The sequence below is a fragment of the Chiloscyllium punctatum genome, chromosome 2, assembly GCF_047496795.1.
Source record: "Chiloscyllium punctatum isolate Juve2018m chromosome 2, sChiPun1.3, whole genome shotgun sequence".
Lineage (NCBI taxonomy): Eukaryota > Metazoa > Chordata > Chondrichthyes > Orectolobiformes > Hemiscylliidae > Chiloscyllium > Chiloscyllium punctatum.
In genome coordinates this window covers 47,303,685-47,329,347 of record NC_092740.1, presented here as the reverse complement: position 1 = coordinate 47,329,347, position 25,663 = coordinate 47,303,685, and the positions used below count along the sequence as shown (strand labels likewise).

The following is a 25,663-nucleotide window of genomic DNA, read 5'->3' as shown; positions in this document are numbered from 1 at the left end:
CTTTGGAGGGTTGGTGTGGACTTGTTGGGCCGAAGGGCCTGTTTCTACACTGTAGGGAATCTAATCTAACCTTAATTATTTTCTCTTTCTGCCTTACATTGAGTCAAATGGTAGTTTGTTTTAGCTATGAGTCTTGGGTCAAGGAGTAAATATTCTTTTGATTTATTTTTCACAGCAGCTAAATATTGTCTGTTGCTAATTATCTTTTATTTTTATTTTAGATTGGTATTGTTACTACAAAAAACAAAAGGGCAGAAAAGCTTACTGAACTTGCTGGTAATATAACTTTATGCCACATATGTTTCATATTTTAAGACTACATTGAAGTAATTGTATGGTATAAAATCAGCTGTGTAGTTCTGCATTCAGTAAGAAACTGTTGAGCAGCATAGTCAGCTCCACTCTCCAGATTTTCTTTTGCCGGCTTGCATGCCAATGGTTGTGCTCTATTCTGTTCCTGGATCATTTTCCCAGAGGCAAGAGCAGTGGGGTTACCTGCCTGCAAGTGGCACATAGCCAATTTAAGGTAATTAAAGACCTGTTGAAGCTGATTGAGAATCTTTGGATTGCTGTTTGAGCTGCACACTGGAGTTCAGCCCACAAGAAAATCTTGCCTATTGTTAAAATAAGATTAAAAAGGCTTGCTAAGGACTCAAATGAACTGGAACCTACATCTCAGTTCTTCTACTCTTGAGCATATTTCTGTATTCCTGCTTGCATTGTCAAACAAATATTGTAATGTATCTCTTGGATATTATCAGTGGATTACATAGCATTCAAGTGACTTTATAACAGTACACTATTTGAAGAAGATCTATGTACAAATCAATCATCTCTGTTTGCATTCTCAGAATTATGTTTTCCACTGTGTCTTCAAATTTGATTGGTAGTGTGTAATGTATTTGAATGCTGTGAAAATGAAATTAAGAAAAAATACATAGAATGGTATTGTGAAGACCTTTGACCAGAAGCAGTACTACACAAAGAAAATTTGTAATTTCTTTAAATTGTCTGTGGTATTTGTAGTTATTTTCAAGAAGACTTGTTTGAAATTAACTTTTAAGATTTTATCTCAATTGTAAAGGAATTAATGGGATTTTCTTGCACAAGAAACTCTAATTCATGTTACCTGTCACCCCTTGGCCTGGAAAAAGTGCAATTAAAAGAAATTAAGACAGAGGCCACATGGCTAGGCATGAAGAAAAACCATAAGCAGGAAACTGGAATGTGAAAGCCATTAGCATGTGGTTGCAAGTACAAAGAGAAAGCTAACAGAAAGAGAAAGAGAAACACCGAATTTGTGTAAAGATAAGTCAGAAAAGCTCTATGATTTCTGTTTGGCAGTAAGAAAAATTGATTTCCAGAATCTTTTGGGGAAGTGATGAATGAGTATGCTAAAAGGAACCAATCCTAAAAGGTAGTATGCAGAAGGCAACATGCAAAAGGGTTGAGGGTTTATATTAGAGCATCAGATTGTGAACCAGGTGTTGATGATTGGCAAGTAAAAAGGAACTCTGGAAAGATATACCACGGAGACTGACGTCACCCAAGTGAGAGGGTTGGCATATGTTCACTGGTTAATTCTAATGAGATATGCTTGGTCAGTGAGAATCATGGGCTCAGTTGATTGAGTTTTAAAGACTGTGAGATTGTGCATGGTGCCATATTTGTGTGAACAGTGATGTTTACAACTTTTATTTGAAATATCATTGCCTGTTAATTATTGTTTCATTTTCATTGGTTCTAATTTATTTTACAAAGAGTGAAATCATCTTGATAATTTCTCCTGGAGGCAGTATGGTAAATTTGGTTTACTAGTATCAGTGTTTGTTATTTTGGACACAGTGGACACTTGCATCATTGGAAAAAAAAAGATTTGATTGAGCAGTTTATTTCCATTATGTTCCTTTTTTTAATCCCACAAGAACTCTGCTTTGGTCTGGCATCACCGTTTAGTCTAATTGGATTGGATATTGAATATGCAATATCAATATGAATACCATTTGGTTCTCATAACTACTTGTAATAAATGCAGTATGCAAATTCTATGATTTCATTTATTGAAACACAGACTTTCTATTCCTTTGCATAGAGCCTGTTTGTAATTTCTAAATGAGACTGGTATTGTCATTGTTTCTGTGATAGGAAATCCAAAAAAACATAAAGAAGCCTTAAAGAAAGCTGTAGGTTTGTCATGCAGTGGAGAGCCTTCACTTTACAATTCACTCAGCTTGGCCATGGAGACTTTGAAGTAAGTATTTTTGGATTGATTCTAACAATTTTCCACCAATCTCCCCACTGAAACCCAGCCTGCCCCATCCTTTTGTTTGTTTGGTTTTGTTTCTGTTTGTATTTTTGTTTAGTTTTCCATCTGAGATGATTTGAGCTCTATTTTACCAGATTTTGGACTAGATCAGTACAGATGACAATCTTTGTTCTGATTCTTCTCCCCAAAAGGCATATGCCTGGACACACCAGCCGTGAAATACTTGTCATTTTTAGCAGTCTTACAACATGCGACCCATCCAACATTAATGACCTTATGAAGGTAAACGCTTCAAATGCTTTGATCCTATCAGATAAAAATAACACGTGTACCTACCTGGTATATGTGTGCACATGTCTGTACCTATTCTAGAGAAGTTATTATCTAGATTGGACATTTGCCAACTGAATAGGAAGAATATTGGAGGGTGATGTGAATTGAGCTATTTTCCCACATCTCCCACAAAATCTGGTACTCTACTCTCAGCCTAAGGCCACTTGCTGTAATTTTGTGCTGTGGGAAAGGGCTAGGGAATGTGATTATGTGAAAGGATAATGCACAGAAATATAGAAAATAGGTGCAGGGTTAGGCCAATCGGCCCTTCAAGCCTGCACCACCATTCAATATGATCCTGGCAGATCATATTGGGCGGCATGGTGGCACAGTGGTTAGCACTGCTGCCTCACAGCGCCAGAGACCCGGGTTCAATTCCCGCCTCAGGCGACTGACTGTGTGGAGTTTGCACATTCTCCCCGTGTCTGCGTGGGTTTCCTCCGGGTGCTCCGGTTTCCTCCCACAGTCCAAAGATGTGCAGGTCAGGTGAATTGGCCATGCTAAATTGCCTGTAGCCTTAGGTAAGGGGTAGATATAGGGGTATGGGTGGGTTGCGCTTCGGCGGGGCGGTGTGGACTTGTTGGGCCGAAGGGCCTGTTTCCACACTGTAAGTAATCTAATCTAATCTAATCTAATCATGCAATTTCAGTATATTACACCGCTTTCTCTCCATACCTTCTTCCCTTTAGCTGCAAAGGCCACCGCCTGCTCCCTCTCGAATATATCTAACAAACTGGCCCCAACAGCTTTCTGTGCTGTTTTAGATTTGGCAGAAATACAGTTGCAATATTTATCATCATTTATGATTTCTTCAATAACTGGAATTTTCAAGAGACTTTGTTGCTTGCTTCATGCTGAATTGATGATCATATCTGGGGTGATTGAAGAGAATAATACTTTTGACTTGAGAGCTCAGGGTCAGGAGGAGAAAATCGAGCAAGGTTTCTACTTCTAACACTATTTGACATGTGCTGCAAGATGTAAATATGGATATTGAGGAAGTACTGTCGGTTTAACTGTTATGTACTCTGTAGTTGATTAGCTTGTTGCTTTTGTACATGAATAAGAATCATGATGGTGAGGTACTGGATGGAAGATGGAAGAAAGAATAATAACTGGCAGAAAACTGGGGAAGGAAAAATATTTAATGCTAATTTTGTTACAACTTCGTTTTGGTGTTCTAAAAGTTTTGGGACAGTTATTCTAATCTGTCTGTTTTTACTTTACTTTCTGAAGTGCTTAAAAGCTGCTAAAATCAGAGTATCTGTGATTGGCCTATCAGCAGAAGTTCGAGTTTGCACTGTTCTCACCCGCGAGACTGGTGGTAGGTAATCTAAGCTATATAACTCATCCTGTTCATGTTAGTGAAGAAAATGGAAAATATTTTTTCCAAAGTGTTTGCTTTAAATCTCACTTAATCAATGGACTTAAGGCAGTGAGTAACTGAACAGTGTAGACCAAAAGACACGTAGGTTTGACTTTTGGTCTGTGCTGACTTGTAGCTGAGACAGTGTACATAGAACATTACAGCGCAGTACAGGCCCTTCGGCCCTTGATGTTGTGCTGACCTGTGAGACCAATCTGAAGCCCATCTAATCTACACGATTCTATTATCATCCATATATTTATCCAATGACCATTTAAATGCCCTTAAAGTTGGCGAGTCTACTGCTGTTGCAGGCAGTGCATTCCACAACCTTACTACTTTCTGATTAAAGAACCTATCTCTGACATCTGTCCTATATCTATCACCCCTCAGTTTAAAGCTATGTCCCCTCATGTTAGCCATCACCATCCAAGGTAAAAGGCTCTCACTGTCCACCCTATCTAATCCTCTGGTCATCTTGTATGTCTCTATTAAGAAACCTCTTAACCTTCTTCTCTCTAACGAAAACAGCCTCAAGCCCCCCAGCTTTTCTCAAGAAAACAGCCTTCCCTCCATACCAAGTAACATCCTGGTAAATTTCCTCTGCATCCTTTCCAATGCTTCCACGTCCTTTCTATGTGGCGACCAGAACAGTATGTGATACTCCAAGTGCGGCCGCACCAGAGTTTTGGACAGCTGCGACGTGACCTTATGGCTCCGAAACTCAATCCCTCCAGCAATAAAAGCTAACACATCATATGCCTTCTTAACAACCTTATCAACCTAAGTGGCAATTTTCAGGGATCTATGCACATGGACACCAGATCTCTCTGCTCATCCACACTACCAATAATCTTATCTTTAGCCCAACACTGTGCATTCTTGTTGCTCCTTCCAAAGTGAATCACCTTACACTTTTCCGCATTAACTCCATTTACCACCTCTCAGCCCAGCTCTGCAGCTTATCTATGTCCCTCTGTAACCTGCAACATCCTTCTGCACTGTCCACAACTCCAGTGACCTTAGTGTCATCCACAAATTTACTAACCAATCCTTCTATGCCCTCATCGAGGTCATTTATAAAAATGACAAACAGCAGTGGCCCCAAAACAGATCCTTGCAGTACACCACTAGTAACTGAACTCCAGGATGAACATTTCCCATCAACCACCACCCTCTGTTTTCTTTCAGCTGCCCAATTTCTGATCCAAACTGCTAAAACTCCCTCAATCCCATGCCTCTGTATGTTCTACAATAGCCTACAGTGGGAAACCTTATCAAACACTTTACCAAAATCCACATAAACCACATCAACTGCTTTACCCTCATCTACCTGTTTGGTCACCTTCTCAAAGAACTCAATAAGGTGTGTGAGGCACGACCTACCCTACACAAGACCGTGCTGACTATCCCTAATCAAATTATTCCTTTCTAGATGATTATAAATCCTATCTCTTACAATCCTTTCCAACACTTTACCTACAACCGAAGTAAGGCTCACTGGTCTATAATTATCAGGATTGTGTCTACTTTCCTTCTTGAACAAGGGAACAACATTTGCAATTCTCAAGCCTTCTGGCACTATTCCTGTAGACAATAACAACGTAAAGATCAAAGCTAAAGATTTTGCAATCTCGACCCTGGCTTCCCAGAGAATCCTAGGATAAATCCCATCTGGCCCAGGGGATTTATGTATTTTCACACTTCCCAGAATTGCTAACACCTCCTCCTTATGAACCTCAATCCCATCTTGTCTAATAGCCTGCATCTCTGTACTTTCCCAACAACATTGTCTTTTTCCTGTGTGAATACTTACAAAAAATATTCATTTAGCGCCGCTCCTATCTCTTCGGACTTCACGCACAACTTCTCACTACTGTCCTTGACAGGCCTTAATCTTACTGCTGTCATTCTTTTGTTCCTGACATCCCTATTGAAAACTTTAGGGTTTTCCTTGGTCCTACCTGCCTCTACTACAATTATTGTTTATGGTCTGGATTAAGAAAGGGAAATATGGTATGTTTTCCTTTTGGTTGCAATGTAGAACTCGCAGTTAAAAGTGTGCATCTTAATGTTGAATAATTGGAGAATTAGACTCTGGTATACATGCTCAGCTTGCCAAACCTGGAAGATGAATGATACCATATCCCAGCAATAAATTAGTCTTTGAGAAGGAGGGATCATCTTTTCTTATGAATATGAAACATAGGAAAATAGGAACAAGCAGCAGCTGTAGGCCATTCAGCCCTTGACCCTTCTTTGCCTGTTTTATAAAATCGTGGCTGATTTTATTGTAACTTCAAATTTGCATTCCCCCTGATCCTGATATTCCTTCACCCCCTTACTGAGAATCTATGCATCTCTACCTTAAGCATAGTCAAGAAATAGACAATAAAACTTCCTTAATTTTTTTTTCTGGGAAAAGTTCTTAATCCGAATATCACCATCGGCTTTAATTTTGTGCCAGACAAAATGGAACCACTGTCATCAGTGGCTTTTTGTGACCAGTTGTCTGTACTGTAAGAGGCTACATAGTTTTCTTTTTGGGATGATAAGCTGAAATGAAAGCTGGATGGCTATATAACAGAAATACTAAGAGTTTTTCAACTTGCAAGTGAATGGTCTACATAATGCTGAGCTGTGCTATGCATTGTTGCTTTCTGAAGCAATGAGGGGGAGAGCACTAGACTGAATTTGAGTGTTATAGCTGTACTGAAATGGCTAAACTAAGGGCATGGCTAGTTCTGGAGCACTTGTCTTCACCATTATTACTGGAATATTGTCAGCCTTATTCCCCTTTCAGTTTCCAGTATTTTCAATCATATATCATATCACATAGAGTGAATCAAATGGATTGAAGACTGGTATCTGTAATGCTGGTGATCTCAAGCAGAGGTCAAGACTATCATCTATTAAACTTCTGGCACAGTGGTTAGCACTGCTGCCTCACAGCGCCAGAGACCCGGGTTCAATTCCCGCCTCAGGCGACTGACTGTGGAGTTTGCACATTCTCCCCATGTCTGTGTGGGTTTCCTCTGGGTGCTCTGGTTTCCTCCCACAGTCCAAAAATGTGTGCAGGTTAGGTGAATTGGCCATGCTAAATTGCCTGTAGTGTTAAGTGAAGGACTAAATGTAGGGGAATGGGTCTGGATGGGTTGCGCTTTGGCAGGTCGGTGTGGACTTGTTGGGCCGAAGGACCTGTTTCCACACAATAAGTAATCTAAATCTAAATGCGTCACTCTTGACCTTTACACTGATGTGCTGGACTCCCCATTGTTCAGATATCTGAGGAATTGTGATGGGTGCTCAATATTGTGTAATCATCAACGAACATCTCCACTTCTGACTTTGTTTCAATGATCATTGATGAAACAACTGATCTGGCAGGACTACAAGAGCTCTGATCTAATCCATTTGGTTGTGTAAAATCCATTGTTATGGAAAATTATTGTTTTTAAGGCTCAGTCAATTTCACTTTACACTAAATTGACTTTGACTTTTACATGAGTACATACTGTATCAAACCTAAAATGCAGCAACATGTGTACTTTGTAAATGTTGTATTGGGATTTGACTGCTGCTTTAGTCATTTATCTCTTGGCAGAGTTTATGTGAGAGAGTGAAGTCATCCCTGTGAACATTTTGCTAACTAATTCTTAGTGGCAGTGACAAACGTTTGGTCACAACAATTTTTGATCAATAATACTTTCACACCAACATGAAGTGTATTGCTATACCATGCCAGGTGCCACCTTGACAGACAGCTGAGGTTGTATTCTGTGAGAAGAAAAACATTCTGAGGATAGTGGAGTGGTCACAACAGTGACACAAGAATATAAAGGTTAAAAATGAAATGATCAAGTTTGCAAAATAATAGCATTTTAAACGTGATTTTATTTTCTTGTGGCCCCTTTTATAGGTACATACCATGTTATTTTAGATGAGAGCCATTTTAAAGAGTTGCTTAATTATCATGTGAGCCCACCACCTGCCAATTCCAATACAGAGTGCTCTCTCATTCGTATGGGTAAGTACATTTTTAGTCAGTTATTGTTTGAGTATGTGATACTCTTTATGTTCTTTCTTTTTGGAATATAAATATGGATTTTTGCATGCAATAATGATGAAGTAATTTTCTCAGTTGAATTCAGACTATTTAACAAGGATTGTACTAAATACTGGGTAATTTGTTTTTCCTCAATAATACTTTCACACCAACATGAAGTTTATTGCTGTACCATGGACGACATTGCTAGATGCCATCTTGACAGACAGCTGAGGTTGTATTCTGTGAGAAGAAAAACATTCTGAGGATAGTGGTCATCTGCTGTAGGTTGAGAACAATTATATTCAAATATTTTTATTTCTAAGAGCTTAAAAAGTAAATGTTAAATATTCTACCACATGATTTCACTTTCACTTGATGTTCAGCAACACTAAGAATTTTGGATAAGAACCAGAAGTGGAAGCTGTCCTTATTCTTACTCACTATCCAATGATGTTGAAACCTTTTACAGTGACTCCACTAACACCCCTTGCTAAATTTGTGAAATCTGCTAAAACAGGGCAATGAACCTGAGATGTTCATAACCTGGAGAAAGTGAGGACTGCAGATGCTGGAGGTCAGAGTTGAAAAGTGTGGTGCTGGAAAAGCACAGTAGGTCAGGCAACATCCAAGGAGCAGGAGAGTCGACATTTGGAGCATAAGGTCTTCGTCAGGAATGAGGCTTGTGGCCCAAGGGGGCTGAGAGATAAATGGAAGGGGGGGTGGGGCTGAGTTGGAAGATTGACTCTGGGATAAGGTAGGGGGAGTGGGAATAAAAAAAACTGGGAAAATCTACATTGATCTCATGTGTTGAAGGGTCCCAAGGTGGAATGTTCTCCCTCCAGGTGTCAGGTGCCTAGAATTTGGCGATGGAGGAGTCCAGGCGTCATGTGGCTAGAGTTTTTCAGCTCCCTTGGGCCACCTCCTCATTGCTAATGAAGAGTTTATGCTCGAAATGTCGACTCGCCTGCTCCTCAGATGCTGCCTGACTGGCTGTGCTTTTCCAGCACCACACTTTTCGACTATGTTCATAACTTGTATGCTTCAACTGTTTACCAGATAAGTGATATGAATCAGAGGAGGTATTCCAGTTTATCAGTTTTGTTAAAACATTAGCTGAGTAAAAGCTTAAAATATTTGTCCAGCTAAACCTGTAATTCTTAAATGAAATATTTTATATAAAATGCTATCAAACCTGACACCCTGTGAGAGTTGATTAACAACAATACAACAAAGCCTTGAATTTGGGGCATGAGAAATGAAATGGTCCAAATCTAAAAGAGCTATGTGGATGTTGGTCTGTATATCCAGTTTGCTTAAGATAATGCCCTTCTACCTGTAATCGATTTTGTCTTTGAGAAAGAATCTATGCTTTTTCATTTAATGTTGGAGATATTCTATTAAGGTACTTATCATTTGCACTAGCATCAGTATTGATGATCATACGGGTTTCTTGATAAATTTATTCAGTTTTAAAATTATTTTAATGTTAAGTAATGAAATATTTTGATTATGAAATCAAAATGATCATTTTCTTTCTGTTGTAAGGTTTCCCCCAGCACACAATGGTATCCTTATCAGATCAGGACGCAAAACCATGTTTCAGCATGGCGTAAGTATATTAAATGATAATTAATGCAAACTGTTAGTTTAGTAATAAGCTGACCAGAGCATTTTGGTTAGATAGACTGAAAACAGCAAATGCTGGAGATCATAGCAGGTCCAACAGCATCTATGGAGAGAGAGAGAGAGAGAGAGAGCAAGCTAGCGTTTTGAGACTAGATGACTCCTCATCAGAGCTGAAGCAAAATGTGGAGGGACAACATTTATAATATAATTAGGGGGGTGGTGGGCAATGGGTGTAGGGTGCTGGTGGAGAAAAGGTGTTGATACTTCAGATTATGTGATCAGAATGTGAAAATGCCAGACTTGAAAGGAGAGACACTGGGATGCGGGGAGGAGAGAGAAAGGACATAACAAGCTAAAAGAAAGAGAAGAATTGATTTACAATTTGAAGGTATCAAACTCAATATTAATTTGGAACATCAAGCCATTATTACCAGGACTTTCACCAACCTCATTACCTCTGGAGATCTTCCCCCGCCACTGCCTCCAATCTAGTAGTCACCCAACCTCAGACAGCCTACTTCGACCTCTCTCCTTCCCAAAATCCACAAATCAGACTATCCCAGTAGGTCCATCATATCTGTCTGTTCCTGCCCTACTGAGCTCATTTTCTCCTATCTTGACTCCATTCTCTCTCCATTTATCCAGACCTGCCCGCCAACATCCGTGATTCTTTTGATGCCCTCCACTATATTAACATTTTCCAGTTACTGGGCCTAACTGCATTCTGTTCACTATGGATGTCCAATCCCTCTATACCTCCACTCCCCAACAGGATGGTCTGAGAGGCCCCGGCTTCTTCCTTAATCAGAGGCCTGAACAATCCCCATCCAGCACCACTCTCCTCCGCCTGGCTGAACTTGTTCTGTCGCTGAAAAATTTCTCCTTTAATTCATCTCATTTCTGCCAAGTCAAATGAGTGGTTATGGGCACCCCCATGGGTCCCAGTTATGCCTGCCTCTTTACGGATGTGGAACGATACTTGTTCCAGTCTTACACTGGCCTCCTCCCATCACTCTTTTTCTGGTACATCAACAAATGCTTCGGTGACACTTCATTCTCCCGCCAGGACCTTGAAAACATTATTAATTCTGCCTCCAATTTCCACCCCTCTATAACTTTCACATCATGCACTTCCAACAGTTCACTTCCTTTCCTTGACCATCCTGTCTCCATTTCAGGGAATAAACTGTCCACTGCCATCCACTGCAAAGCACTGACTCACATAAATACCTTCAATACAGCTTGTCATGTCCCACATCCTGCAAGGATTCTATCCCATTCTCCCAGTTCTTTCACCTACTTTGCATCTGTTTGGATGATGCCACCTTCGAAAATAATGCCGCTGACATGCTTGCTTCTTCCACGACCATTGTTTCTTACTCACTGCGGTTGACAGAGCCCTCAAACGCATCCGACCTATCACTTATGCTTCCACCCTTGCCTCTTCCCATCATTCAAAGCAGCGTGATCTGGTTCCTCTTGTCCTTGCTTTTTATCCCATCAGCCTTCACATTCAAAGGATCATTCTCCGCCATTTCAGACAACTCCACAAAGCGCCACCGTCTTCCCCTGTTTGCATTTCACAGGGATTGTTCCCTCTGGGACACCCTAGTCCATTCCACCACCACCACCACTTTCCCATGTAAACTGCAGGAAAATAGAAAGATGTGGTCTTTACAATTGCCAATATCCTGCTTTTTCACAGTACTGCTGCACACTGTTTCTATGTAAATAATTTTCCAGTGCCCTGTTGAATGCCTCAATTGAGTCTGCCCCCCACCAGCTTCAAGGCAGTACATTCTGGATACTAACTATTGGCTGTTTGTCACACCTTGTAAAACGCTTCAAAACTGTGCCTGCTGGTTTGAGAGCTGTTTGAGTGGGAACGGTTTTGCCCTATTCACCCTGTAGGGTCAGAAGCCCATAACCCATTCAATAGGGGTCTGGGGATACATCTCGAGTGCTGTAATGTGGCCCAAATTCTGGAAAGAACAATTGGACTGGGTGGCTCAACTTTGGTTGGCATAGACATGTGGTCTCTTTTATTGTTGCAAATGTTCTATGATTGTTATTTGATTTCTAATTGTCTAGCAATTCCTGCCACTGAAGTTTTAATACCTGGTCAAATTTTCTCATTGCTTTTCCTTTCTGGAACTTGTTGCTATGTTCTGTCTGTGCAACATTTTAGATTGGGAACTCAAATATAGAGTGAAGTGTCAGTCTTTACCCATCCTTACTCGATACTGGTATTTGTAAATTCCCTTTAGGGTTTTATGAATTTACAAAGTTTATGATGTAAATTAAGTGTAATCATGCAAGTAAATTAATTTAAATTTTCTGTGTTAACTTCTTGTATTTTTAGACATTTAGATAGTAATAGTGGGCCAACCTTAACACTTGATGGATATTATTGTCCTCAGTGCAGAGCCAAATATACTGAACTGCCCGTGGAGTGCAAAGTATGTGGTGAGTACTTTCAGTTTCAAACTTAGAGGTCTGGTTGCAAAAAAAATCAGATTCTTTGATATGTCTGAAGTTAGAGTAGTAAATAGTGGGGTGAACTATAGATGTCAGTCATTGTGCTTTAGATTATAGGATAGAAGAAATCGGAAATGGTCAGTAATCTTGGGGTCAAATGTGTAGAGGATGGGGGTAGAACCTCAGGCTGGAGTAAATCACTCTGAGGGAGCTTGCATATATACACAAGCTAATCCTGCACTTGTAGATGACATTGATCATAAGAAACAACAAATGGGAGAGAACCAAGTATGGAAAGCTGCAGTACTCGGGAGATAATCATTTTGGGATGGGGAAATATATTGTTTATCCGAGAGTACACATTTACTGTGCTGGCACATGATGATCAAACTTTGAGGAAAGCAATGTCCTGGAGGATTGACAGCAGAGAAACTTGATGTGGTCAATATTGTCAATGATGCTAAAAAGAGCAGTAAAGCATAGTCAAGAGCAGCAGTATCTTTGAGGTTAATTTTGGTGCTGAGGATAGTTTGAATACTGGAGTGGATGGATCTGAAAATGAAGCAATTAATAAGGAACACAGTTTTAAAAATCCCAAGTAACTAACTGTTTCTGTTTGGCATCACTATTTGACTTTGCTAGGCATTTTGTAAGCCAGATAAGCTTCATGGATTGCATTGTGGACACCTTTTGCAATATGTAGTAAAATCCTAATTTCTTGGAAATGTTAAGGATAGATTTCAGAAAAGTTAGTTCTACATTAGTCTTTATCCTACTGTATTTTAAGAGGATGTGCACAAAAATCCAGTGTATGAGGACTTGCCCTCATCCAGTTGGAAGTCCTTCCGGATGAATAATATAGATTTGCTGTTTGGTTTTGTGTTCTTATGTGTTCCCTTGTCTTTACTGCATGATAATATTTTGAAAAATAAGTGAACGTTACACACATGGCTTAAATTGTTTTTGACGTTTAATAAATCTATCTTTGTAGAGAGACATTATGTATCTGAAGGGAGGATCCTATCTATAACTGGAAGTTGTTTTCATTTCTTTTAGGTCTTACCTTAGTGTCTGCACCACACTTGGCCAGGTCTTACCACCACCTGTTCCCATTAGATGCATTTAGGGAAAGTTCCTTGGAGGAGATTCAGGGAGAAAGGTATGTCAAGGACCAAGACTGCACTATTGGAAAAACATGGTCTGTTCAGTAAAAAGCAGTGGCTAATATTGTTTTCTTCTTAAACACAGTCCTCATTTATCTGAAAACGTTCTTTAAACAGCTTTAACATTTACCACAGTAATAGAGAAATTGTGCCAATGTGGCTCTGTTAGTGCATCTCAGTAGTATTCTCACCTCTGAATCAGGAGGATGTAAGGTTGAATTCTAATGGAGATTTGAGCACATCGACTAGACTGTTGCTTCAACCTATCACTGAGACGCTGCTGCACTGTCAGAACTACAGTCTTTAATGCAATGTTAAACCGTAGCTCTGGTTTCCTGTTGAGGTTCATTTAAGTATTCCCAAGGCACGTTTTGAAGAAGATCCAGCATTTCTTCCACAAATAATATCTTAAAAAAAACTGATCACAACATAATAAGGCATGATATAAGCACTTTATGGCATGCAGTAGGTTTTATTTTGTATGCAATAAAGAAACCTTAACAAAGTAACTGAAATTAAATTGAGAAAAGTGCAAGCTTATGTTTTTTTCTAGATCCTCTATAGACTGCACATAATGTTTGTCCTTTCTTTCTGCTATTATCCACATAGTTACAAAAGTTGTATATTGTGTGCAATCTGCAATTTGTTTATGCATGCTCTAGTTTAGTAGTACATTAACAAACGTGTATTCAAAGAATGGAATTTTACTCTACTAATGACTAAAAAAAGTTTATCCTTTCTTATGAGCCAAACAGTTAAGAAGATCCTAGCTGTGATTACTGGCTCAAGTAGAGTAAGCAACATAATTAGCGTCAGTACCCTTGGTTTAGGAAAAAGGAAACAAACCGATGTTGATGCATCTCCATTTTGTTGTACCTCCACTGGATTCTATGCATCGGTGGGGGGGGGAGGGGCAGATAGAAATACATTAGGCTACGATATATTACATATTTTAATACTTTGTCAATGCTAATAAATGAGGCTTACACATGAGAAGTGGGAGAAGAATTTGAAGTCCTCTACACCATATCTCAAAAAGGAATCCATGTTTCAGGACAGGAATAGAAAGAAAACAAAATTGCCAGAGGGAAAAAAAAATTTTTTTTCTTTTTTTGTTAGGTATTGTCAAGGTTGCCAGGGAGAGTTGAAGGATACGAATGTAAGTATTACTTGTGGAAGATTATTGTAGATTCAAAAATTGTAAATGTGTTGAACACTGTCAATGTTGCAGCCATGTCTAATATTAGGGCTGAAGAAATTGCCCTCTCTAGGACACTTTTATACTGTTTCAGTAATGATACTGACTTGTGTTTTAATATGAAATTCATATACAGAGGAACCTTGATTATCTGAATGAGATGGGCGGGCACGATTTCATTCAGATAATCAATTATTCAGTTAATTTATTCAATGCCTTTCCTCTGGAGCTCAGAGTTTTTAAAGTCTGCTCCCCGTTCAGGAGACTGCAGAAGCACACAGCGTGCGAGCCCCCAACACCGCCGCGTGCCCCCAGCCCCACGAGACTGCCCCCGCCACCCCCAACCCCATACAACACCGACCTTGCCCCCTGATGCTGTCCAAGACCGCCCCCCCACCCCCCAACACCGCCTCGCCCCATCTTTAGATTACACTACAGTACAATGTGGAAACAGGCCCTTCGGCCCAACAAGTCCACACCGACCCGCCGCAGCGCAACCCACCCATACCCCTAACCTAACACTACAGGCAATTTAGCATGGCCAATTCACCTGACCTGCACATCTTTGGACTGTGGGAGGAAACCGGAGCACACGGAGGAAACTCACGCAGACATGGGGAGAACGTGCAAACTCCACACAATCAGTCGCCTGAGGCGGGAATTGAACCCGGGTCTCATGCGCTGTGAGGCAGCAGTGCTAACCACTGTGCCACCATCCCGCCCACAGTACTTCATCCAGTACTGCTCCCCCCCCCACCCCCACTTCCATCCAGCACTGCCCCCGCCCCCTCTCCGAGGCAGCCGAACTGGACACCAGCAGTAAGACTGCTGCTGCTGCCTTTGTGGGGTAAATCTCCAAACAGCCCGTACACACACAGCCACACACACAATTTTTTTTACTGCAACTTTTTGACCGGTTCCACCTCAGCACTGTACAGGACAATGTTGGTCAGATTATCTGGGAAGGGGGGAGGCATTTACGGTTACACCCCTCTATAGAACTCAAGGGAAAATATGGGGAGAGAGAGAGAGTGCGGGAGTTCAGTCATTTGGAGACGGTGCCTGTTTCATCACTGTAAAAAAAAAAGGCGCAAAGTCTGTTGAAAATACATCTTTGATGTAATGTTTCTATCGGGACTTCAAAATCTCCTGGCCGGCATGGTGGCACAGGGGTTAGCACTGCTGCCTCACAGCGCCACAGACCCGGGTTCAATTCCCGCCTCGGGCAACTGTGTGGAGTTTGCACATTCTCCCCATGTCTGCGTGGGTTTCCTCCGGGTGCTCCGGTTTCCTCCCACAGTCCAAAAATGTGCAGGTTAGGTGACTTGGCCATGCTAAATTGCCTGTAGTATTAGGTGAAGGGGTAAATGTAGGGGAATGGGTCTGGGTGGATTGCTCTTCGGAGGTTGGTGTGGACTTGTTGGGCCGAAGGGCCTGTTTCCACACTGTAAGTAATCTAATCACAATCGAGGTTCCTCTGTATTGGATTATGTGGGTGATTTGGCAGTTTATTCAAATAAATGCAACTTTTCCATGAGGGTATTTATTTAACTTTAATTAATTAAGTAGATTGTTGCATTTGAGGAACTTAGTATGTCCTGTGATTCATTAAGTCCAGTCCAGTACTGAACTTTTGAATCTTAATTTTGAATGTTAGGACATTAGTTGTCATTTGACAGTGTGACATGCTGAAGAAATCAGCCCTACCAAATAAATCACGTGCCTAGATGTTTACCATTTGGTTGATCTATTTATGTTGGATTTCCAGAATATGGTTATGGAAAAGCCAGTGATCCTGACATTGGTAGTGGGCAAGTTGTTGGAGGGAATCCTGAGGAACAGGATTTACGTGCATTTGGAAAGGCAAGGACTGATTAGGGATATTCAACATGGTTTTGGGCGTGGGAAATCATGTCTCACAAACTTGTTTGAGATTTTTGAAGAAGTAACAAAGAGGATTGATGAGGGCAGAGCAGCGGATGTGATCTATATGGATTTCAAAAATGCATTCAACAAGGTTCCTCACGGTGGACTGGTTAGCAAGGTTAGATCTTACGGAATACAGGGAGAAGTAGCCATTTGGATACAGAACTGGCTTGAAAGTAGAAGACAGAGTGGTGGTGGAGGGTTGCTTTTCAGACTGGAGGCCTGTGACCAGTGGAGTGCCACAAGGATCGGTGCTGGGTCCACTACTTTTTGACATTTATATAAATGACTTGATGTGAACATAGGAGATATGGTTAGTAAGTTTGCAGATGACACCAAAATTGGAGGTGTAGCAGACAGCGAAGAAGGTTACCTCAGATTACAATGCGATCTTGATCAGATGGGCCAATGGGCTGAGGAGTGGCAGATGGAGTTTAATTTAGATAAATGTGAGATGCTGCATTTTTGAAAGGCAAAGCAGAGCAGGACTAGTACATTTAATGGTAAGGTTCTGGGGAGTGTTGCTGAACAGAGACCTTGGAGTGCAGGTTCATAGTTCCTTGAAAGTGGAGTCGCTGGTAGATAGGATAGTGAAGAAGGTGTTTAGTATACTTTCCTTTATTGGACAGAGCATTGAGTATAGGAGTTGGGAGGTCATGTTGCGGCTGTACAGGGCATTGGTTAGGCTACTTTTGTAATATTGTGTGCAGTTGTGTTCTCCCTCCTATTGGAAGGATGTTATGAAACTTGAAAGGGTTCAGAAAAGATTTACAAGGATGTTGCCAGGGTTGGAGGATTTGAGCTATGGGGGGAGGCTGAATAGGCTGGGCTGGTTTCCCTGGAGTTTCGGAGGCTGAGGGCTGACTTTTCCAGAGGTTTATAAAATAATGAGGGGTGTAGATAGGATAAATAGACAAGGACTTTTCCCTTGGGTGGGGAATCCAGAACTAGACAGCATGGGTTTAAGGTGAGAGAGGAAAGATGTAAAAGGGACCTAAGAGGCAATGTTTTCACACATAAGGTGGTGCGTGTATGAAATGAGCTGCCAGAGGAAATGATGGAGGCTGGTACAATTACAGCATTTAAAAGGCATCTGGATGGGGATATAAATAAGCAGGGCTTGGAGGGATATGGGCCAAGTGCTGGCAAATGGCACTCGATTAGGTTAGGATGTCTGGTTGGCCTGGACGAGTTGGACCAAAGGGTCTGTTTCAGTGCTGCACACCTCTGTAACTAAGTCCAAAAACACTATTTAGTCAAAACATATAGATTAATCTCATGTAGGCAATGGCTGGCTGCTACAGTTACTTCTGTAACACTTGGTTCTTTGGGGGCAAAAGTCACCAGGAACCTGTTTCTAGTCAGTGTTCAGTATTCCCGTCAGGAAAAGTGTTACGACTGTTGGATGATGGAAGGAGTGAACTCTGCTGTGATGCCCTCCATAGTTTTTCAGCCTTAATTAAATGTATCATTGGCTGTGTGGAAGGGGACTGAGAGATACATAGGAGGGGGTGAGCCTGGGGGGAAGGTACCTGGGAAGGTGATAGGTGGATGCAGGTGGGGAGAGGTAGATACCAGCTACCTTCCCCCCTCCAGCCCCAGCCTCCCTCACATTTATCTCAGCCCCCTTTTCCCACTCTCCCCCCACATTCCTGATGAAGGGTTTATGCCTGAAATGTTGACTCTCCTACTCCTTGGATGCTGCCTAACCTGCTGTGCTTTTCCAGCACCACACTGTTTGACTCTGATCTCCAGCATCAGCAGTCCTCACTTTCTCCTGAGCAGTATTGCTGACAAACTTGATAGAATCCTCTACATGCTCTTTCATTTTCCACATGGGTGTATGATATTGGGGAAAAGAATGCATTAGAACTGAAAATATGTTGCTGGAAAAGCGCAGCAGGTCAGGCAGCATCCAAGGAGCAGGAGAATCGACGTTTCGGGCATAAGTCCTTCTTCAGGAATGCATTAGCCAATATGCTTTCACTGTTTTATGATTACTATCTGACACTATCCTTGTTTATTTGCAGGTATACATATGCAAAGCATGCCAGAACATCTATTGTGTGGAGTGTGATATATTTATTCATGATACCTTGCATTGTTGTCCTGGATGTATTCACAATCAATCCAGTCCTTAGTAACCGTCAAATACACGTTTTAACTTATTCAAGGACTATCACCTGTACCCATTGCTAAGAGCCTCATTTACTGAAATGTACTTTGTATCTACAACAGCTGACCTGAGAAATGTACTTCTGACAGGAAGCTTTATATTTACTGTTTTTATTCAAAATAAATAATTTTGCAATTCACCAATTATATAAGTAAATTGGTCTGGTTACACTGTCATTCACATATGCTTTCTGCATGTTAAGATGCTTTGTTTTAGTTTTTATTAGTTTTCATTCATAATTTTATAAATTTATTTTGTTTTGTTTAACTCAATTTTCAATAATAGATTGGGTCAGTTGGTCAATACTTCACAATGTTCCTCTGAACTTTATATCAATTACGATCAAATGGCGAAGCAAACTCGAAGGGCCAAATGGCCTAATTCTTCTGATATATACATCTTATGAACTATAGAACCAATATGTTTCTCTACTGTTGAATCAGCTAATTTTAGTTGGAGCAGCTTTATGAACAACTAAAGGATTTTAGAAATGGCTTCTGTGTTTCTTGGAAATAAGATCAGCTAGTCTTTCTACTCGATGAGTTCTGCTTGGATTTACATGCACTGAGCTTGCTCAGAACTGGAATTGGCTTTCATGCTCCATAATTGCAAGTGATCAGTAGTCATTGGGAGGAGATGGTGGTATAATGGTGATGTCACTGGACCAATAATCCAGACATATAAGTAAGTGCTCTGGGGTCAAAAGGTTCAATTCTCACCATTGCAGCTAGTGGAACTTCTATTCAATTAATGAACTTAGAATTGAAAGCCAGTTTCATTAATGGTGAACTTGAAACTGTCTGTCATAAAAAGCCATTTGGTTTGCTCACGTCCTTTTAGGGAAGGAAATCTGCTGTCCTTACAGACCTATAGACTCTCAGCAATATGGTTAACTAACAATTGTCCTCTGAAATGGCTGAGCAAGCCACTCACTTCAGAGACTATTGAGGATAGGCAAAAAGTACTGACCTCACCAGCAAGGCTCAAATCCCATGAATAAAGATAAAATGATCTGGGAAGGAAAAACAAAATCCTTGCATTTATGCAGCCTGGCCTGAGTCCCCTGATAAAGGGTTTTTGCCCGAAACATTGATTTTCCTGCTATTTGGATGCTGCCTGACCTGTGCTTTTCGAGCACCACACACTCGACTCAAAACATCAGAGTCAGACTAATTTATCTGTACTTGTCAGCTGCATTATTCACCACTGTAACATTGAAGAGTAACAATATATCCTTGTGGTCGTCCTATTTTCTAATTTTTAAAATAAGAAAGTTATCCAATGACAAAGTCATGCAAGACAATTTTTGTTGAAAATCTTCATTAGTTTCACCAAGAAATGGAAAACTTAATTTCATGGTTAAGAGCAATGAATAACAGTCTGAATGAAAGCCATAGTGAAATTCCTCCAGTCTTAGTGCCCACGACCAATTTGTAGCACTTGTAACTTAGATTGGTTAAACTTACAACCTAAACCTCTAACTTAGATTGGTTAAATTGACAGATTACTAATTAAATCTGAGAACCTCTTACATCTGTGCTTTACTATTATACAAGGTAGTGTCTTTATCCACAAGAAAATCAGGAATTAATGCTTTCTGAAATTTAAAACATTTTTGGGAAATAAAAATTATAATTAATAGATTTTAAAAATTTAATACCATAAAATCCATATTTGTTTGAGAAAAGTTGGTTGCAATTGCTACTTTTACACGTGGTTCCTTTTTTAAAAGTATAATTTGACACCCATTTTATTAAGCACTCTTGCACTGTAATCTTCCAAAGTCATTCATCATTCCAGAGATTATAAAGAAAACAGTATTTGTTTTCTTGTTTCAACACATTGGAGTTCATGCAATCTTACAGTAGTACTGCTTTAACACTTTAAAAATATTAATGACTGGTATTATCAATAAGTTACAGTGTGCCATGACCTCTACTTGTGTACTTTATTCTTTGTCCTACAGCAGTGTTTGAAAATTTGAATAAGCAGCACACAATTGGCATGATGGACAGGAAGAAGAAAATGTAATTTACTTATCAAGAGTCATCAAAATCAATTTTGTGACATAATTGGAAATGTTTTCAAAATCTAAGTGTATTTTTGATAAAGTTTTGACATAGCTGTTATCCACAGATGTTAATGTAGATTAGGTTTGTGCAGAAATAAGATTTATTTGACAAATGTTAGAAATTAATATTTTGTATTCTATCATTCCATACACTTTAATAAACACATGTTTTGTGGTAGACCATTCAAGTCTGAACTGTATAATCTTTGAGAAGATTGGTTGTTGAAAAGTTTGTAAGTAGATGTTCTACATAAGTTGAAAAATGTCGTGCTGGAAAAACACAGCAGGCCAGGCAGTATCCAAGGAGCAGGAGAATCGACGTTTCAAGTATAAGCCCTTCTTCAGGAATGAGGCTGGTGTGCCAAGCGGGCTGAGATAAAAGGTAGGGGAGAGGGAATTTGGGGGAGGGGCGCTGGGAATACGATAGGTGGAAGGAGGTGAGGGAGATAGGCGGGAGAGGGGGTGGGGGCGGAGAGGTCGGGGAAAAAGATTGCAGGTCAAGAGGGCGGTGCTGAATCTGGGGGTTGGGACTGAGATAAGGTGGGGGGAGGGGAAATGAGGAAGCTGGAGAAATCTACATTCATCCCGTGTGGTTGGCAGGTTCCTAGGTGGAAGATGAGGCGCTCTTCCTCATCTTCCACCCAGGAACCCTCCAACCACACAGGATGAATGTAGATTTCTCCAGCTTCCTCATTTCCCCTCCCCCCACCTTATCTCAGTCCCAACCCCCGGATTCAGCACGCCTTCTTGACCTGCAATCTTCTTCCCGACCTCTCCGCCCCCACCCCCTCTCCCACCTATCACCCTCACCTCCTTCCACCTATCGTATTCCCAGCACCCCTCCCCCAAAATTCCCTCTCCCCTACCTTTTGTCTCAGCCCGCTTGGCACACCAGCCTCATTCTTGAAGAAGGGTTTATGCCCGAAACGTCGATTCTCCTGCTCCTCGGATGCTGCCCAGCCTGCTGTGTTTTTCCAGCTCCACATTTTTCAACTCTGGTACTTCAACATCTGCAGTCCTCACTTTCTCCTAGATGTTCCACATAACTCAATTTGTTGGAAGTTGATCCCATCTTTCTTTTTAAAGCATTTACTATTTATTAGGAGTAGTTTGTTAGGAATATTAGGAGTAGTTTGTTTCCTAATGTAATTGAGAATGGTTTATTTTATTTTCAAGAGATTATTTATAAGGTTGCTAAGTATTATGTTTGGTAATACTCTAAATTGTGACAAAATTGCCTTCCTGAACCAACCTAAGTTCTTTAAAACTAATGTATCCAAGACAGTTTGTATTTTTATTACATGACTTAGAAGCAAAGTGAACATCTGATGTTTTTTGTAATCTTTCTAAAAGTAAATGTTTATTTATAATGACATCAATTGTTCTGTTTTTCTTAGCCAACAGTGGACAATATTAATCTTAAGATGGCCTGTCATTTTAATTCTGTATCTTGCTCTCACACTTACATTTCTGTAATGAAAAGCAGAAATTGCTGGATAAATACAGCAGGTTTGGCAACATTAGTGGAGAGAAAGCAAAGTTAACATTTTGGGTTCAGTAACCCTACTTCAGAACTGTCATGGCCGATTGCATCATTTAAAATGAGACTTAACATGATCTTCAGGAACAGCACCTCATCTTTCACTTAGGCATTGTCTTCTGGATTGAATATTGAGTTCAACAATTTCTTGCTGTAAACGATGTTCTTTTTCTTTGTTAGCTGCATTCCTACTCTCGACACATTTGTTCCTAGACTTGCTCAATCTCCATTACCACTGGCCCTGGAGAACTAAGTTTTCAGTCGGTCAAGTCTTCTTTCTTCTGCTGTTTGTTCTTGGCCCATTCTTCCCTTGCTCAATATCTATTACATCTCCAAGAATTCTCAGTGCTGATGAAAGTTATAGGCCTGAAATGTTAGTTTTGATTCTCTTCACACATGTGCTGCCTGACCTACATTTTTTTTCCCCAGAAGCTTTTTATGCTCAGTTTTTCTTTTAAAAATTGTGTGTTAAATTACAGACTGCCAACCAAATCAAAACAATCCCCATTCCTATATTCTCAACACTGTATAATTAACATTCACTTATCCTCAAAATTAAACCCAATGGTTTCAAACGAGATTTTCTGAATAACCAGTCCCAGACACCAAGTTTATACCTTAAGTAAAATATTTTGCAATTTATTAACAGTTTTAGCAGGGCAAATGTAAACAAGGTAATCCAATTAATGTCTGACTTAAACTCAATCTTTTTAAAATTCTACCTTTCATTCTAAAAGACAAACAGACACTGTTAAGGGATAAAATCAAAGAGGGGAATAAAGGTTCAACAGGCCAATTCACTTAAGCAGTCTCTACAATCCATAATCTCATAGGCATATGGGATTGTATCTTGCTTAGCTTTTGATGATACCAATGCATTCAAATAGTTTCTAGTAGATTTTGAGGTCTTGACACTTATAACTAAGATTATAGCCTCCAAAATTTCAATTAGTTGACAATGGAAGGTCAGACAGGATGCAATCTAACTTCCAATCTATCACAATTCTTCTGACTGAAACACAGTTCAAACTTTGGTTTCTCTTTATTAGGCTAATTGCCTCCCTCTGAGGCCCCATTTAACATTCAATATCTGCCATCTGAATATAATGTATCTTCAGATTTGAAACATTGAGTGTTCTTTGAACAAAAATCAACAACAATAGTCACCCATCACTCTGTTTTATTACTATAATCATTGTTCTTCACTGCTGCTGGGTCAAAGTCCTGGAAGTCCCTACTAACAGCTTTGTTTTTTTTCAGAACAGGGCATCTATAGAAACCTATAAAGTTCTAACATGACTAGACAGGAAAAATGTTCTCTATGACTGGGAGTCTAAAACTAGAGGTCAAATCTAAGGATACATGGTAGGCCATTTACTACTGAGATAAGGAGAAATTTCTTCATCCAGAGAGTGGTGAGCCTATATAATTCTCTGCCACAAAAAGTACCTGAGGGTAAAATATTGAATGTTTTCAAAAAGGAGTTGGAATATACTTCTTAGGGTTAAAGGGGTAAATGTGTATGAGGAGAAAGAGTAGGGTACTGAGTTGGATGATCAGCTCATCATATCAAATGGTGCAGCAGGCTCGAAGGTCCTAATGTTAGCTACTTTCTATGCTTACCACAAGGAATGTAGCAGTTCAAGAAAGCAGCTCGCCATCACCTTCTCAATGGCTATTGGGGGTTGGGAGAAATAGAAAATGACAACCTGAATGAATGAATTAACAAAGAAGTAAAAACAAATCCATATCTCCAGTATCATACTAATGTGGTTGTTTCTGACATGGCCCAGTAAATTGTGTTACGATGCTGCCCCTTTAACAAGGTTATGATATCCTTGGCTTTTTAAAAGAGGGGTTGTAGAGGCAGAGGTGTCGATTAGTCTGGAAATGGGGACTTGGAACAATGGCAGGCGAGTGGCCCATTCTCCCAGTACAGTTTTTTTTCTAGTTTTGTTTAATATTTTGGCAGGCAATCAAAAAACTGTTGGGAACCAAGAGAAGTAGCTATAATGAAAAGAGGTTCCATGCTTCGACAGAAGTCTTTGCTGAACTTTCTCACTGAAATTTCTCTACCTGTAAGAACCTGTGTTGAATTTACCTTTTACCGAGAGGTGTAATTATGGGATGTTGCAGGAACTGAAACAACAACTTTGTTAAGTTGCAACAGATTCAATTAGGTTATCAAATAAGTTGTTATTCTAAATTCTGTTTTCTTTTGTTTATGTTCCATTCTCAATTTTAAAATAAATTCTGTTTTGTTTAAAGCCGAGTGGTTTAACCAGCTGCACCACTCCTGGAATATCCACTTTACATCTGCCTTAAAAAAAAGTTAGGATCTGGGCTATCTTCTTAAAACGTTTTGAGGGGTTCTGGCCTGGACCATAACAATTGCCTTGTGTATTAAATTGCTATGAATAATGCAATAAGTCAGTTTCCACCTAGCATTTAATTAGGATACAAGGGATGTTTGGTTTTTAATTGAATCTAAAACCTATGACCACTGAGCCAATGCTAATAGGTGTTAAACAGAATTTAGTGTACGAGAGAAGTGCAAGTAGAAGGTTGGATGAGCTGGAATTCATAATGGGTAGGAAATAGCTTAGTCAGGTTAGCACTTGATGAGTGAATATTTGAGTTGGGCAAGCAATTGATGATTGCTTCCGTGATAATTGTTAAGCTCCATTATACTAACAAATAGTATATATAACTAGTGATATCCTGTCACTTGGAACTATTTGCAACCAGGAGTCAGTAAGGTTCTATGAACGCTCTCTTTAGCCTAATTATCTGAATACAATTGTTAAAAGACTTATTCATAGAGATGTACAGCACAGAAACAGACCTCTCGTTCCAAATCGTCCATGCCGACCAGATATCCTAAATGAATCCAGTCCCATTTGCCAACACTTGGCCCATATCCCTCTAAACTCTTCCTATTCATATGCTCATCCAGATGCCTTTTGAATGTTGTAATTGTACCAGCCTTCACCATTTCTTCTAGAAGTTCATTCCATACACGCACCACCCTCTATGTGAAAAGTTACCTCTTAAGTCCCTTTTAAATCATTCTCCCTCACCCTAAGCCTATTCCCTCTACTTCTGGACTCCCCTAACCAAGGAAAAGGCATTGTATATTTACCCTATCCATGCCCCTCATGATTTTATAAACCTCTATAAGGTCACCCCTCAGCCTCCGACGCTTCAGGGAATTCTGTTTACCTGAATGAAAACTGACTGATGTCTTTCTTCACAACATTAATTTGACCTCACAACATGACAATGATAAAAATTTAAGAAAGCATTATTCAGCGCAATGTCAATTACACCCACGATAAGGGCAAAAAATTAAAACAAAGGTGACCAGCTTAAACTAAGCTACTGCACTGAAGCTTACCTTTTGTCTTAGCCTGTTTGGCACACCTTCCTCATTCCTGAAGGTCTTATGCCTGAAACGTCAATTCTCCTGTTC

General features: G+C 40.1%; 1 protein-coding gene across 2 annotated transcripts in view; it reads left to right on the top strand.

Moving 5' to 3' along the window:
• gtf2h2 (general transcription factor IIH, polypeptide 2) overlaps positions 1 to 18,719 on the top strand; it is a 40,327-nt gene extending 21,608 nt beyond the window's left edge. For both annotated transcript variants that reach the window (XM_072582064.1, XM_072582054.1), the window contains exons 7-16: positions 222 to 276; positions 2,146 to 2,251; positions 2,458 to 2,548; positions 3,836 to 3,923; positions 7,885 to 7,992; positions 9,559 to 9,622; positions 12,002 to 12,105; positions 13,174 to 13,276; positions 14,400 to 14,439; positions 18,435 to 18,719. In XM_072582064.1, coding sequence (XP_072438165.1) covers positions 222 to 276; positions 2,146 to 2,251; positions 2,458 to 2,548; positions 3,836 to 3,923; positions 7,885 to 7,992; positions 9,559 to 9,622; positions 12,002 to 12,105; positions 13,174 to 13,276; positions 14,400 to 14,439; positions 18,435 to 18,545 — 870 coding nt within the window. In that variant the 3' untranslated portion in view covers positions 18,546 to 18,719. The remainder of the gene's footprint in view (positions 1 to 221; positions 277 to 2,145; positions 2,252 to 2,457; positions 2,549 to 3,835; positions 3,924 to 7,884; positions 7,993 to 9,558; positions 9,623 to 12,001; positions 12,106 to 13,173; positions 13,277 to 14,399; positions 14,440 to 18,434) is intronic.
• Positions 18,720 to 25,663: the final 6,944 nt, after the last annotated feature.